This window comes from Anopheles stephensi, chromosome 2 (genome assembly GCF_013141755.1).
Source record: "Anopheles stephensi strain Indian chromosome 2, UCI_ANSTEP_V1.0, whole genome shotgun sequence".
Lineage (NCBI taxonomy): Eukaryota > Metazoa > Arthropoda > Insecta > Diptera > Culicidae > Anopheles > Anopheles stephensi.
Window position 1 is genome coordinate 76275008 of NC_050202.1, and position 16300 is coordinate 76291307.

The following is a 16300-nucleotide window of genomic DNA, read 5'->3' on the forward strand; positions in this document are numbered from 1 at the left end:
CTATGTCTATCAAATCGCGGTTTTCCAGTATGCTCACCTAGTTTATAACACATTGTTCAGTGGCAACTTTTCTCTTCAATGACATTTCATTAAATAGCAGTTGCAGTTGAAGGAAAACACCATAAATCTAAGTCCATGGAGAGTGGGTGACACCTTCATCGATATCTTCCCTGTTTTCCTGTCATTGCCCCTGCCTATCATCTCCTGGGGGAACAATTCTTCATTGCGGCGATGCATCTCTCGTACAGTCTTAAATATTAACCCGCTTTCCAAGTCCAATAAGTTCACAACACGGGGGGAGGGAAAAAGGAGCTCCATTTGAGCATTGCCGACGACTGGTCTGATCGTCAGGTTCCTGTTTTACCGTCGGTGCAATCTAATTTCATTCCCATTCGACGGAATCGTGTTCCGGTCGGTCGTTCCTGCTGGCAGCATCACGATTGAATTATAGAAAAACTGATAGAACAGAAAGAAAAAGGATGGAAAAAGAATTCCAATCCCCTTTTTACCGATCCGATGCTAGTGTGTAGTACACCTCACAAGGAACGAAGGAACAATATTCACCGGGATAGCTAAGTAAAAAAACACGTCGCTTCAACACACGGAGCATCCAACCCCCTTGTGTGTACAGAAGAGGGTGCATGACAGGCTTTTGTTCATCTTGCGATTAGTGTATAAGAAGGGTGCCCACCTAGCAACTTGCTCTCTCTCTCTCTTTCTCTCTCGCCGTTCCCTTGGCCGCCTTTGGGAGGGTGTTCGATTCATTTTTTGCACGTACTATCTGTCTCGCTCGCGCCCGTTCTTGCTCTGCTGCCTGCGCCACCGCACAATCCTTCGCTGGGAAGATTGTGTTCTATCGCGTAAAGGAGAGAAGCGCGTTGGTGGAATGTTAAATTTTCGAAATGGATTTACTGTTTTGCCAACCTCTCCTGCACCACACGCCACCATCCCGATTTTTCCCCCACGAGAGCACCCCAACCTGGCTGACATCGTTTTTAATGCCCAGCGAGTTTCTCGCTGCGAACGTTGGAACGGTCTTCCTTCTCTTTTCTACCACATCGAGCACACCGAAATGCGCGCCTGCTGCGATGTGGTTTCTTCTTGGGTTTGGTGTGCTCGGTTCTCGGTGGTGGGTATAATTTTAACATCAACTCGCCATATTCAGCACCGGGCAGCTTCGGAGTGTGGTGAGAATGAAAAGGGCCACGAGAATATCGGCGCTGCGGTGTATGTAAACGCGCCGCCACCACACGCATTCGCTCTATCCCCCTATGTATTGTGCTGGCCGGGACTGTCGTCGATGTGTGCCGGTAGAGTGCTCTTCTCGCTCGTCAGCCTGCAGGTCCCTAAGAAGTACACAAGTTTGCTCTCTCTCTCTCTCTCTCTCTCTCTCTCTCTCTCGCTATCTCGCTCTTGCCAATTGCGTTCTGCTATTTCACTCTCTTTCGTACAAAACACAATCAACCGAGCATTAATTTTCCCTCTGTGCACACACTCTAACGATGGAGCATTTTATATAGCGACCATCGGCGTCGCTCTCGCTCGCACACTGCTCGAATTATAAGCACAACTGTACTGCTCGAATAAAAATGTACCCCGCTCGTGACAACCGGATTTCGATTCCGGTTCGGGGTTTCGGTTTACACCACGGTGGTAAGTAAGAAAAGAAAAATGAATCCATCCATTGCACCCGTGGAAGCAAATGGCCGTGTTTCTAGCGTTGAACAATGTTTCCTCTCTTTCCTTTACACACCATACACACTCACACTGCCGGTAGTGCGCACGCAGAGAGCGAACGAGGTGAAGTGAAATATTTATGCGCCAATACACACGCACACATCTGCTATTTCATCGTACTCACGCCGCTCTATATACACACAAACTCTCACACCATCCCGCGAGCGAACGCAGGGTTTGGTGCGTTGTGTGGCAAAAGATAAATAAAACCTCACACCGATCGATGAGCCTTCGTGATGCTAGAACGTGTGTGAGAAGAAGCGAGCACGATACGTGCAAGCGAAGTCTCTTTCACTCATTGAAGCAGCCAAAGAACAGGATGTAATGTGTTTTTTCCCTTTACAAGCGCTTGTTTTATCCTGGCTTGCAGGCCATTCGATTTTACAATCAATCGCCCTTTGAGACACACTGACTGCTACTCTCTGCCCCTTTACCCTTTACCTGCCGTGCCCAACCCAAACGCGCTTACTCAGGAAATAGCATTTTCGGTTGTGTGTATGCGTGCTCCCTCTTGCGTGTTTATGAAAATTGTATTCTTTCCCGTTTGCCGTGAAGAGGAAAAGCGGGCAGGATTGATTAAGGGTTGTATAAAACCCTTTTATCGATGAAACGAACCCCGCACACAGCAAAGAAACAGAGAGAGAGCGTCTGTTTGTGCAACCAAGTGCGGTACGACTGTGTGAGTGAGAATTGGCCTTTACTCCCTTTTCCACTTTGGAATTACCTTTCTTTCTCGGTCTCGGTCGGTTTATGCTGTCCACCGGCACTGGTTCTGCGCCCATCCACAAGCCGAGAACATACTTTCCAGGAATATAGTTGTAATAAAATTAAGAAAAAAAAAGAAACGAACCATAAAACCCTGCAACAACAAGCGCGCGCTCTGATGGATGGAATGGGTTGTAAGAGAGAAGTAAATTAAAAATGGATCGCAACTCGCTTTTATTGCCGACTCCGAGGCCCGTTGTATGCGCCACAAGGCTGAGTATGGAAAAACATCCCCCTCACACTCGTTCATGCCCTGTACCACCCCGGGTTATCTTATGTGTTTACCGCCCATGGTTTGTTTCCTTCCTATCAGCTGATTTTCGCAGAACCTTGGGATGCACCATCCTCATCATCATCGTCGTCGCAGGTCCCTAAACACATCGTTCGTTTCAAACGTACAGTCCGGTTCTTCGCGTTTGAGTATGAGGATGGGAAGGCCACAAAGAAGAAGGCCCTAACAGATGGTGGTAGGATACAAAATGATTGATCCGGGTGAAGTGTGTTCTGTCTGCTGTTGGACGAGGGAAGCATTACGTAATTAATTGGGCTGCATTATGGGCGAGATAATCGTGGGCTGGTTAATGAAGTGAATGCGCCGATCAAAATGTGGAACAGGAGTGTGGCTTCTGTTGCTTCCTCACTGTCTTTGGGCACATCCCGAAACTGAAAGTAGAAAGAAACGGGATTAGAAAACCTTGGTTGATGAACAAACTCACTGATTGTTGTTAATGAGGTGATATTGCAGTGGGATTGCATACCATTTGCTTCATCTTGTAATGCGGATTGCATATCTGCGAGGCGTAAGATGATTCCCTCACTTGCAGTGTTTCTCGGGTCGAGATACAACAACAATAAGACGGACGTAGATTTAAGCATGGCGATTTTAATTTTAAGAAATAACGAATTTTGTAAGCTACATACATTCTTGGTTAGTCGTAAAGAGAAAGCCAACCCCAACTCCTACTATGAAAATGAAAGTGATTCTTGTGCATGTTTCGTCTGTCTTCATTTTTCATCACTGTTACCATCCGGGAAACCGATTCAGAAAAAAAAGAGCCAACCGACACGTGTATTCCCGTGGTTGCTCAAAAATTCGTGCAAAAGTCCTGTTTGTGTGGCTGCCTTCATATGGCACTTAGTTTTTGTGGGAATCTGCCACGTGGGAGATTCCCTTGTTTTTTTTTTAAAGGGAATTGCAATAATGTCAGCTGTTCTGCCTTTTCCTTCCTCCGTTTTGCGCTTTCGTAGGTACATGTGTGTGTGTGTGTGTTTTCATACTACACAAACCCACATCTTCGGATACTTTCGCTTATCTCTTCAGCTTGGTTGCGTTTTATATCCAATCCTCCCTTTTGACTTGCATTTAACGCCGGAAGTATGTATCGATCCTGGGTCAGCTGTTCGTTTGTCATCCCGTAGCGCGTATGCTTATGGTTGCGTCCATCACCTAAACGAGAACTATTTGAATAGAAGAAATTATGCAAGATGTCTTCGTCGATTATTAAAATATATTATATTTCGATTATATTAAAAAAAAAGTTCTGTGACGGAAAAGAAGAAGTAAGGGCGCTTGGCATTCACATTGCATAACAACCCCGCTGGCTTCGAGACAGTTAAATCCGGCAAAAAACAAGCACACAACGCGCCACCTGACTGTAGAGTGAAGAAACCGGCAGACTGAACTGCATAGAGCAAACAACAACCGTCCAGAGTCGGTCGATCGGTCACTGCTTGCATATAAAGGCTCATTCACCTTCCGCGCGACGATGTGCGTTTTGTGCGTTGCGACGTAGACCAAAACACCACGTTGGACTACGGTGTATGTGTGTGTGTTTTTCCGTATGTATGTCAGGAAGACAGCGGGCACCACAGAAAGCACAAAATAAAGCTTCCCATCGTCCCCCCCAAAAAAAAAAGGAAGGTGTCTGGGCCTGGTCGGATGAGAAGAGGGTTTTACCTCACACCAATCATCATCATCATCATCGTCTACCGGCGGCCCCGGGATTCGATAACACTGCGGTCGGGCGGCTACACAAGAGTGGGTGGTATGTATGTAGTTATGCGAGAAAAACGTGTCGTGTGCCGGCTTTTGGATCGCGTTGAAGCCGAAAAGCCTCGGTAGGACGGTGCAGGAACTGTTTTGCGCGACGGCGGCGGGTCCTTGGGAGTTTGGGTGTTCGGAGAAATCCACTTGTTGGAAACTCTCGAGTTTGGCCAATTTTTATTACGCGCGCGTGCCAGACCTCGTTCCTCATGCGCCCCGTGTTTGCTCGGCTTCCCTAAACCCAAAACTTTGTCTACCGAGGTATATGTCCCAACCTTTCGAGCGCCCCCTCAAACTGATCCGATTTCCTTTGCTCATCCATCCTTCATCGACGGGGTGATTCATCATGAATTGCTATGCTGCTGTGTTGTGTTTGCTAGTGTTATTTTATATGTTTTGCCCAATTGGTTTGCTTCTTGTGCTTCTCGCTTCTTGTTCAACATTTTTTTGTTTCTGTTATTCACCACCGACCGCACGCTTGTGTTTGTGTGCTGAGGCTTGTGGCCCCCGGTATTGTGCAAAGCCGGCATTTTTGTTTTTATGTCGTAGCTCATTCTTTACATTTTGTTGTTGTTAAATGTTTACCGTTTTCTGTCCATTCTTATTAGGGCGTAATCTGCTTTTGTTTACTATCGGCAAAAGTGATCTCCTTTCGAACGTCACACAAACACACACACCACCAATCTCGCGTTGTCCACACTTGTTATGCTTATTTTACCGGCATTGCTGCTGCTGTTGGGGTTTCGCGTGCTGCTGCTGCTCGCCGAACCAAATTGATGAGATAATAGGATATGTGGCGAGGGTGTGTGGTGACGGTGGGGCGGGTGGGTGCTATGGAGATGATGATGTCGGGTTGCTGCGATACTCAAGAAACTGTTCTGTTCGTGTTGCTACTCTCTTTACTACACACCGCCTACCTTCCTACCACCCACCGCTACCCCACAATTCCGCCCCGAGAAGGTCACATTCTTTCCCATCTGCTTCTGGCAATACCCTGCCGTGCTAGCTAGCTGCCTGAGGAAGAAAGGTGTGTGTGTGTGTGTGCGGATGGGTAGAGGGTGATGGAGATGATGGTTGTTTTGTTTGTTTCGTTTTTTTTATGAATGAAAGTGAGTTAGGTCTCACCCACCCGGCGACCCCATCCGGAAGCCGAAGCTTTTGTGATGCAACTCTCGGTGTGTAGTACGGCTGTGTTGTTGTTGTTGTTTTTTTATTGCACTTCCATCCTTTCCATTTCACTTGTTTTTCATGTGTATGTTTTGCGTTGAGCACCACAAGCAACGGTTTACTGTGTTGAGTCCGTTGATCGGGGATGATGCTATTACTGAGGTTTCTTTTTCCAGTGCATATAACGAGTGTCTACATGTTTAAAACAATAAGCAATTTTGGCTTTACAACATAACCGTCTAAGCAGGCTACGACGTTTTAATGTTGTTAGGCGACGAATCGCGAACATAGTTTCAAACATGGAGACAGTTGTTTTATGGCCTGAGAAGCTACGTTTGTCCAAGAAGTTCTTCCAACAATCTCTAAACAATAAGTTATGATCGAAAATTTTCGAGAGTCCTTGTCTTACCATTTCTTGAATAAATTTAGCAGTAACTGGATAGGCGGTCGATCGGTAGGGAAGGTGGGAAGTTGGGCCTGGGACATTTCACAAATTAGATTTTACAATTAGCCAATAATTGTATCAGTCGGACTTATCAACTAACCTTTGACTGACTGAAGCATAATTGCAACTTTTGTTGGTATACTTCTTCGCATTGTTTGAATTAGAAGTGTTACACTATGGGCATATTTTTAAAACAAATGGTCTGGGATGCCTAGGTCCCTATGCCGTGATGTAATTTAGCATATTGTGGAATAATTGAAGGAGGCTGAGGAAACGATCCGAAGGACAAAGATCAAAAAGAAGAGCCGATCTATCGATGCTGCCTAGACCTGTTACAATTCGATCCGATGATTTATTTCGAAATGGTCCTTAAGGGAGGGCATCCTCTTTGGAAATGACAAACATCGAGGAATCGGGGTCACCCTTTCCCTTTATATGCTTGCTGCAACAATCAGCCAGAGGTCGCCAGGCTCTTTCAATCCCTCATCTGGTTTGGTGTCTCTCCAGTGGCCCGGATATGGTTTCATATTCCGTGTCCGTCCCTGCGACTGCAAACAGACACCCGGTTTTGACAGTGAGTGATGCCGTAGCTTGTGGCACAACGCCAAAAAGGAGGACGCACAACCGGTACCGTCAAACTTTTACCCAAAATTTCAAATGACATTTGATGTCCTTTCTATGTCGTCGGCTATCTGTGTGTGTGTGTTTATGAGACACAAATCCTTCTCACCGCATCTCGTCGTCGGTTCACTTTCTAGCAGGCTCAAAAAAGGGTGCGTGTCTCCATAGCGGTCGTCTCACGCAGAGGGGCCAAATTAAGCAGCAGCAGCAATCGTAGTGGGCGACGATGGTCCGCGGGCCCGCAACGATCGATTTGCGATGTGCGTATGTGTATGGGTGCGCGCACGTTTACTTGTTTATCTTTCTTCCGTGCGCGCCGACCCCACACCACCACCCTACGCGAGTTGTGTTGAGGAACCATCTCGTTTGCCGGCTTGTCTCTTCTTGCGATAATAGCGACAAGATGGAATAAGGAATGAGGCAAGAAAAGAAAAAATAGGTGTGCAAGCCTTTGTTGGTAATTGGGGGAGGGTGGTGGTCCCGGGTCTAAAGGGGGTTTATTTATTAGTTGTTTGTTCTGCCGCCGCGGTACGTTGCGTGGTTGGTGGTTGTGAGAGGGCGTTTGCGAGGAATGACTAAAACAACATTTTAAGAGCCGGTATTAAATTGTGGATGAGAAATGCCCATCGATGATGAGATGAGGTGCGCTGTGAATCGTCGTGAGACATGATGGTGGGATATTCTATTGCTTGCCGGATGATTGTTGGGACCACCGGGACCTGCAAATATTGTTCTGCAAAAGCTAGACCTAGCTGGATGTCGATGTATTTCACACCTTATAAGGCGATTATAATATGGAAAACAGATGTAGTCGTGCGGATCCGTGCATATTAAAATTCGCACGTAACTATGGAAGCGGATCTCTATTTGTACCACTTTGTATGACCTGGGGGTGAAATATCCAGTTGGGAAAAGCAAGCTCGTTTGAGACATGAAACTACGCTGACATGGAAGTGAGTAAGCAAAAGCCTATTCGCTTCATTCTCACCATAGTGAGCTATGGCTGCGCCTTCGAAATGGGAACGAAATTACACTCACACCACCAACACCTTCTCACACGCTTATCTCACGCTCGCATCGCCTTACCAACACACCAGAGCGCATCGACAGCAGTAGATGTAGTAGTGCTGGTGGTGCGCGATAGGAAAAGACGGCAAGCAGTTGGCAAAACATTTTTAGGTTATGTGTTCTTCGATCGCTTTCTCCCTGCGTTCGTGTTCGGTGCGAGATATGTGGGGCCGGTTGCGTTTGTCAGAGGCAGCGTCGCACAAGAAGCACACCAAGGGTTGACTATGCACGCGCGTGTGTGTGTGTGAGTTAATACAGTAAACTAGCACAAGAAGTACGACTTTCTGCGCGTGTGTGTGTTTGGTGAAGCTATCTGCCACAACATTGTATGCTAGGGCCCTTTTCTTGCAAAAGTGTCTGCTGCCGCCTTTTGGCATTGTGTGTTTCGCCGTTGTTCTTCGTGTGTTTGTGTTCTCATTTCTTTTTCTCATGCCCCCTTCTTCAGTGATGCGCGCGCTATCAATATGATTTTCCAACATACACACGCACGCACACAGCTAGGTAGAATCGTACACATACACCACCACCACTACCACACTATACACATCAGCCAAGAAGTACGCGCGTGTACGACCGGAGGGTTACGTCGTGAGATGGTGTGTTGTGTAGCCTCGCGCTTGCCAGTGTATAGGAGCTTAAGGATCGCGCTGTCTCGCTCGCACTCGTACACCGCGCTCCGATCGTCTCTGTTTCGCGTGTGCTTACGGCGTGTGTGGTTGTTGGATGGCGCTGCTGCTGCTGCTGCCGCTTGGCCAAGTTGCCGCCGTCGAAGCAGCGAACAGTCGGGTGCCGTTTTTCCGTACGGTGTGGTTCGCGTTTCGAGCTGGCCGTCGTTCGCATAATATTCCGTTTTATTAAACGGCGAAAGGGTCGCTCTTGCATTCATCGCTGGGGCACACAAAAGCCCAGCTTTATAGACAGTGTGTGAAGCAAAAGGAAAAACTGTAACCGAAATTGGAATCGCGCCGATGCCAGCAGTTGGTGCTCTACTTTACGCGCGCGTATGTTGTGTGGAAGAGGCGAAAATAAAACCCCACTAGAAAAGGTGTTCTCAACGATCGTGTGTGTGTGAAAAGAAACAGTGTAACAAAGTGTGAAAAAAGGTATAAATCGTGTTTGCGAGTGTTTAGTAAAACAAGCATAAAAATCAAACGATTTAATCGAAATCGTTATCAAGTAAAAAATAGGCGCGTTTCCTACTCGGTGAACAGCGCGTAAGCGCCCCTGAAGCAGCACAGCCGCTCACTATGTGAAGTGGAAACCCCTCAGCCGCAGTGCGTGTGTAGTAGTGTGGTGGTGGTGGTGCTGCTGCTGATGGTGATGATGGTGAGGTGATGGGTGAGAACGGTTTACGAAAAACAACACAACCAACCAACCCAGAGCCTACTCATCTCATCTCATCTCTCACCGTGTTCAGCATCCTGTGTGAATGTGGGGCTTTGACGATCGTTCAGAGGGAGCGATCGAGGTTGTGCATTTGTGTCGCTGTGCAAATAGAGGAGGGATAGAGAGAGAGGTGGAGTTTTGACAGCAAGTTGTCACAAAATAGTAGAGTTTCGCTTTTTCTACGTATGGTTAATGATAAATAAATTTGATGTCCCTTCCTGCTAGTAGTGTTATTGTGTTCAGGTGTGAGATAATTGTACCCCCTCCAAAAAAGATACAAAGTGTATTTTTGTTGGTGTTGCATGGTGTGGACCGCATTTTGACTCACGACGATATGAGCTACTACTCGATCCGGTGGTGGTCGGAGTCTTAGCTGCCACGTGAAATTGTCACAACGGACGTAAACGTGGATGCTGATGATCAGTCGCTTGACCGTTTACCTCCTATCTTCCATTATCATTAGCTGCACGTTGACGATAAATGTCAAAAAGTGTGTTCATTCGCACTAATGTTTTTCCACATACATTGTGGCGTTCAGGGGGTGTGGTTTTTCTTACCCATCGAACTTAATTTTGTTAAAAAGTAGAGGAAAAATCAAAAGAATAGCTTGTTGTCTGTATCTTTTCCTCAACGATTTTTCAGTTTTGCTAAAACACACGGAGAATAGAATAGAATTTTTTTGTATCTAATTTACTCATTTGAATTCTTCTTAAACTTAGCTTCTTCTTAGGCTTACTCACTAGGCACACAAGTTGAGTTTGATTATTCGAGATCGGAAATGGCTCGTAAAAGAAAGAATTTCATTGTGAGACGTGTGAATTTTGTGTAAAGCTTCGCCAGAGCATAAAATAGTGATGTTCTACCAAATGTAATGGTGGTCAGAATCGTTTCCTAAATGATCACTTAGGTGCAGTGAAAGAAGTGGATAGTTTGTTCGACTAAAAACACCTATATTTCTGCTGCGTGCAAAAACGTTCAAACCTTAAAGTTATTGCTCGCCGAGATACTGTGGAACCTGTCACAAATTGCATGCCAAATTGATTGTGAATTGCTTGCTGCTTCCTTAAGACAACTGGAAAAAGGGAAGAATAACGTCCTCGAGAATATAGCAAAAGTAAGTTATAAATCCGCCTGTTAAGGTTAAGGTTTGCCAGAATTAGACCTATTGCCTGGACTGGACTCCTGGTCCAGGAAAACGAACAGGGTTGTTTGGCATTTTCATAAACTTCAAGCGATCTCATCTCGACTAAACACACATACCATCGGAACGCCTTCAGATATGAATGAATGAAGTCTAATGGCTCAAAGTATCTATAAGCTACCCAACAAACCCCTATCACTAATGGGCTATCACATACAACAATACCCTGGGTCCTGGATGTGGAGATTCAAACTTCGCCAGTATATAGGATCCTATGTAGTACAGCCCAAAACACCAAAATCTCCAAAGGATCAACGATTTTTCATCCACAAACACACACACACACTTCCGTTTCGCGGTAATATCAGCGCAAAAAAAACTAACGTGCAATATAATAATAGAGCTCCCTTTTCCCTCCTCGAGAAGGAAGAACCAAAATGCCAGTCAGATACAACACGCGGCTCACTATAGCCGGTGGTGTGATAGCAGCGGTTCTTCGTGCCCAGAAAAGCACAGAGCGAGAGAAGTGAAGAATATGTATGTACTGTACCGCAAAAGGAGAAGCACAGAAAAAAAATGTAAACAAAGATTTCATTCATGATTTTTCGATGAAATTGAAATGCGTCAGGCAGCAGCAGCGAGTCTCTAGGAAAAGAAAAAAACGTGGAGGAGGGTGGAGAAGGTCGCATATGGTCGGTTGTGAAGCAGCGATATCACGTCCGTAACGCGCGTAACTCTCCTGCACAGAGACAGCGCTCTTGTTAGGTCATGGTTTTGGTTGGTGAAGCCAGATTGAATGTCCTTTGTTTGTGTGTGGGGTTTTTTTTTTTAAAAAGGTTGGACTAATTTTGAATGAATAATCTTAAGCGCAAACGTTTGATTCAACGTTTTTGGTGGTTTTAAAGATTGAATGAGTCACTGATAATTGATAGTTGAATGGAAACTGGGGGTGTTCTGACTGGTGGCCGAAACAGTCGTGACCCCGCCAGGACTCCGAACTCAGTAGTGATTATGGAGCTAAAGATACACTCAAGCCAAGGTAACCACAGTTGGCAAACCAAGATCTTTAGAGATCTCCAACATACTTCCTGTACATTTCTCCGGGTCAAGAGCGCAAGTGTGATAAGAGCTTTATGGTTCGAAGTCCGTCAAGTGCGTCCTACTCGTTCAGATGAATTTGCTTGCTTGCGGCACCTCTACTTCCCTTTTTTTTTCTATAATACTTCCTCAATTCTCACTCAACATCCTACGCAATTCTACTGAAAGGTGTGGAAATAGGTGAGAAAAACAATTTTTCGCCAAAGCAAAGGAAACCAAAAACGGATGCCAGGGAGAAAAGTTCGTGAAAAACACGCGCGTTAGGTCCACCTCTCTTCAACTTCAACGCCAAGTAATCAAAAGCCGGGGAAAACAACATAGCGAAAGTGAAAGGACTCTTTTTTTGGAGTCTTTTTGGAGGGTTGTATTTTTTTTGTCTGTTCCAGTTTGCAAAAAAGTGCTCCACCGAAGCTCACTCACACAGTGTGGGGAAAGCTGTTGTGCTTGGAAAACTCGCCACAGAAACTCGTTTCCGATGGGAAGATTTTTTAGGTCCTTTTCGGCGTAAAGTCCTCGCTCCACGATACTGCCACGCATATATCCTTTCCTTTCGGCAGTGTGTTGGTGATGTTGGAAAGCATGTTTATGTTTCATACTATCGTATACACACACACACACACACGTTTGTGCACATTTCAGGGAAATCGCTCTCGTTGTCCCAGTTTGGAATTCGGGAGCATCATAGTACACGCGGTAGATTACTGATCCACAAAAAAGAAACGGCGGAACTGGTCTAGACAACGACAACAGTCGTCCTTTTTTTTGAGTAACTTTGTGTTACCGAACATTTCCTCATGCAATTAGCTTGTATTATTCGAGCACCCCCCTACTCTCGGTTCTTGAAGTTCATGCCCTCAACGAGAACTGCGTTTGTTTACATCTGATTACCGGTAGTGAGTCGTTAGCCAGGGGACATTCCTTCGCCTACTCTCCCAAGCAACTTTGATGTGTCATCGTCCGCACCCTCTCGGGACAAGCCTAGGCCGTTACGAGTTACGGAGGCACATGATGGAGCCGTTCGTTCAATCGCGCATACAGACAAGCGAGACTTGGTGACATTCCACATTTTCACCGTTTCGGAAACCTCTTTTGCGCGCTGGACCATCTCATCTCTCTGACTCATCTCGGGGGGAAACCTCTGACCAAAACATTTGGTTGCATTATTATGTAGAATTTGGCCATGAAAAAATTACAACTCAGAAAAAGGGCACACACATCAGCAGGTTTCGATACACTTGTGATAAGATAAAACATATGATAAGAAACAGGTGTTCTCACGGGACAACCGCTTTTTTACGAGCTTTCCTCGGTCGCAGGGTGCAAGTGTACGGTTCGTGGTCGGTATAGCTAGCTGTCGGACGACCTTTCGCATACGACGGCGACCTTCGCAATGCGGAAGACCGCGTTGTGCCCGAAGATCGTTAGTAGATGATCAGCTGATGCTCGCATGGGGGGGAAACTCCTCGCAAGATTTGCGCCTTTCGTCGTCGTCGTTGCTCTGCTCGGTGATGTAATCGGTCATGGCTGTGGGGGGATGACGGAGTGGAGAAGGGAACAGAAGACGGGGGGGTGTTTTTTTTGTTCGTTACTTTTTTCCCTCCTCTACGGTGGTCCGTTTGTTTCTTCTTTCCCCATTTCGATCCGTTGTTGGGAGTTGTGTTTTGTTGTTCTTCTTTTATCCCTGTTCCTTTACGATGCCTCCGATCAGCCGCCGGGTCCGGCGATGGTTGAATGGTGGTAAAAAAAGTGAAGGTAAGCAATGGATGGGGATGGTATCTGGTTTTGTGCCAGGCAAGGGTGCGTGGAGGATTGATGCCCGGCGTAAAATAATAACAACACAACCAGTTGGGCAGACAGTGAGTGAGAGGGAGTGCGGAGGGGGACCGTAAACGAAAACACGGTATACGAGACGTCACAGTTCAGCACACCGGTAACGTTGATTCATTCATTAAACTCGACCTATCTCTTTGCTCGTGACCGACCCGGCATGGCCGCCAGCAGCAGCAGCACGTGCTCGCGCGATTCGCCGCCCTGTGTCATGCATCCGTGAACCGGGATGGTGATGGTACTACGTTTCTTGGATTTGCATCTGATTATTGGTGGGAGATGCTAGTTGAATGAAACACATTCTTGGCAATCGAAGGAATTATTCATTGATACAACGGAACTTCAGTGCTAATTGATTGTTGTAGCTGAATACTGAGCGGACTTGATTTATTCTGTCCGTTAGAGTTATCCCTGTACTTGTTTGATCAGTAAACTTCATCCTCATTTCCCTATTTCCTTGCGATTAAGATGAATCATTCCACCTCCAGCTCAAAGTTCCCACCACTATATCGAAGCTCGTACCAGCACCCTAATCAGCTGATCTTTGCATCTTTCGTAACCGTCCGGAAAAAGGGTCTCACGCGAGAGATCCACATGTCTGCATAATCCAAAAAGCAAGGTCCCCTCCGATGACTCACAGCTTCCTCCGTACCATCGGGCACGGGTTAGCTATTGCTCGTTTCGAATTTAGGTCGATGACCACGACCACTGTGTGTGTATATTCCCAAGGTCGCACCCGTGCGTGCACCCTTTCCTTCGGTTCCGACTGCCTCCGTACGAATCATGACGATAAAAGCCGTCGTCGTCGTCGTCGTCGGCACGGTGAAAATACACAAAGAAACACACACACACACACACACATATGTGTGGGAACGGTTGGTTGGCTTCCCGGCGGGTTCCATTCGCATTTCAAGTGAGTGGAGGATGGTGGGACTACAAACGATTCCCCAGCCGGCCTTTTGCCCAATTTTGATAATCGACGGGGGCTGGGGGTGTGGGCTTGTTGCCGTTGGAAAGTGGAGGCAGATATAGCAGCAGATGCGGTTTATTATTGTGTGTACACTCTGGCACGGTTTGGTCGTGTGCACTCACTTGCTCACTTGCTGCCAATGTCCACGCATCGGGTGTACTACTGGTCCAAATGATGGTCCACGTGGTTTACGCCGTCGTACGTATGTTTAGCAAAGGAAATGTTAACCACCAAGAGATATCTCTGCCGGTTTCAGGCAACTTGATAGGCGGCGTCAGCGTGCTTTGCGAAACTTCAACTCCAGCGTGCGACAAATTTGATTGCAATATTGCCATTTCTCCGAACACACCACCATAGTGCAGATTGTAGCTGTAGTATTCCTGTCCACATAATGTTCGTTGAATTCCTTCCCGATGTGTTTACCTGCTGTACGCTTTCCTCTGTCAGCCACGTGGCGTAGGTACGCTTCAGGAGGACATGAATTGCTGGAAATTTAACTGAGGTTCACTGCGATTCGAGATTCAAACGAAAATAAACAGCTAACGACATGCGTCGTGTGGTCGTCCTGCTGATGCCATTGCAACGATGCGTATGCACCACGTTGCACCAAGTTCCGTCAGTAACAACGTCCGCGTGATATGATGCTGCACGTGGTGTGGTAAGTGCAACCACCTCCGCAAAACGAGAACGTAGTGGCGGACGACGAGCCTTGTGTTCACTTCACCCATTTCGAAAAGTTTCATCCTTCCGGTGTGTGTGTGTGTCCGGCGGATTCTACATCACGAAAGCAACGTTAGCTTCTCTCCAGCCGGATGCTCGAATGGCCGGTGTGTGCGTATGTGCCGGTTCGTAGGAAGAATTACGCGTAACTTAATGCATACGCACATCATCTCATCGTTTCTACTCGGGACTCTCGTCGGTCGAGGTCTGCCCGGTTGTTCTGACCGGTGTTCACTAACGGCGGGGGTTTTTGGGAAGTTTTAGCAAGGTCGTCTAAGCTGTGTGTAGTGTGTACGGGTGTTTTTTGTATGTTGCTGAATGAATTGTGAATGAAAATCGTAAAACTGAATGATACACAGCTGTTTCGTTCAGCTGTTGGGTCGTCACCACCCCTTTTACTGAGTAGCGGGTAACGATATGTCACGCCGATTATTGATTTTATAGCATGGGGAATGTTTCAGCTTAGCTAATGGATTTTTCACGAACTATTTCTAAACATTTGCCGTCTTTTTTTCGTTACAGGTACGTTCCGGGAATCATTGTAACAGCACGTCAAATATATTGGATAAGCTTAAGAAGATATCAGTAAGTGTTACACTCTAACCCCAAATCATAAACTAAGTGTAAGGCGGCGAACTGTTTGCAGCAATCGAGTCATCATTGATTCAATTACACCCATCGCGTGGATAATGTACCGCTCTCAGTAACCAGTGATATGAATTTGAATTGTCAGTTAGTCTTACAATTTATACGCCTCGTTTCTTAGGGAGCCTATAATCCTCCTTAGTAACCGCGACGTGATGTCGAACAAGTCGACTGAAAATCCTTCATTCGTTAACTGTTCTACTGAAAATCCTTCATAAACCTCCGGACCTCCGTAAGGATTGCACGAAGTTCCATCACATCGCGGCAGAAGAGGTCGATCAATCCGTGATTTGTCATGTGGCTGATTTTATAAAGCAGCACAGCCTACAACAGCCAGTAAGGTGGTACGCTTCAGAAATGTGCACAACATTTGCAAACCAACCATCTCTCATCATCCGTTGCAAACTTTTCATTCACTTCACGTAAAACATTCATCGTCTGTTCAGGTTGGGTAAGGAGCAGACGATGGCGTTAAGAGCAGGGGAAGGGGAATACACGTTCAAAAGGTTTCAAAGAGCGGTGTATGCGTGTGTGTGTGTTGAATTCATCCGTTCTCGTCCAGTTTGAAGAGGAATTGCGTAGAACACGAGAGAAGAGACCGATAACGACGATAGATCCCCAACTCCTCCCGCCCAACAACGGCGCAAGAGATCGGAGGGTGGGGTG

General features: G+C 46.4%; 1 protein-coding gene across 19 annotated transcripts in view; it reads left to right on the forward strand.

Moving 5' to 3' along the window:
• LOC118507703 (trithorax group protein osa-like) overlaps window positions 1–16300 on the forward strand; it is a 107000-nt gene that overhangs the window by 54984 nt on the left and 35716 nt on the right. Inside the window, exon 2 of one of the 19 annotated variants that reach the window (XM_036046595.1) lies at window positions 15512–15574. The exons of the other annotated variants lie outside the window; for them this stretch is intronic. Coding sequence (XP_035902488.1) covers window positions 15512–15574 — 63 coding nt within the window. The remainder of the gene's footprint in view (window positions 1–15511; window positions 15575–16300) is intronic. 19 annotated transcript variants of the gene reach the window in all.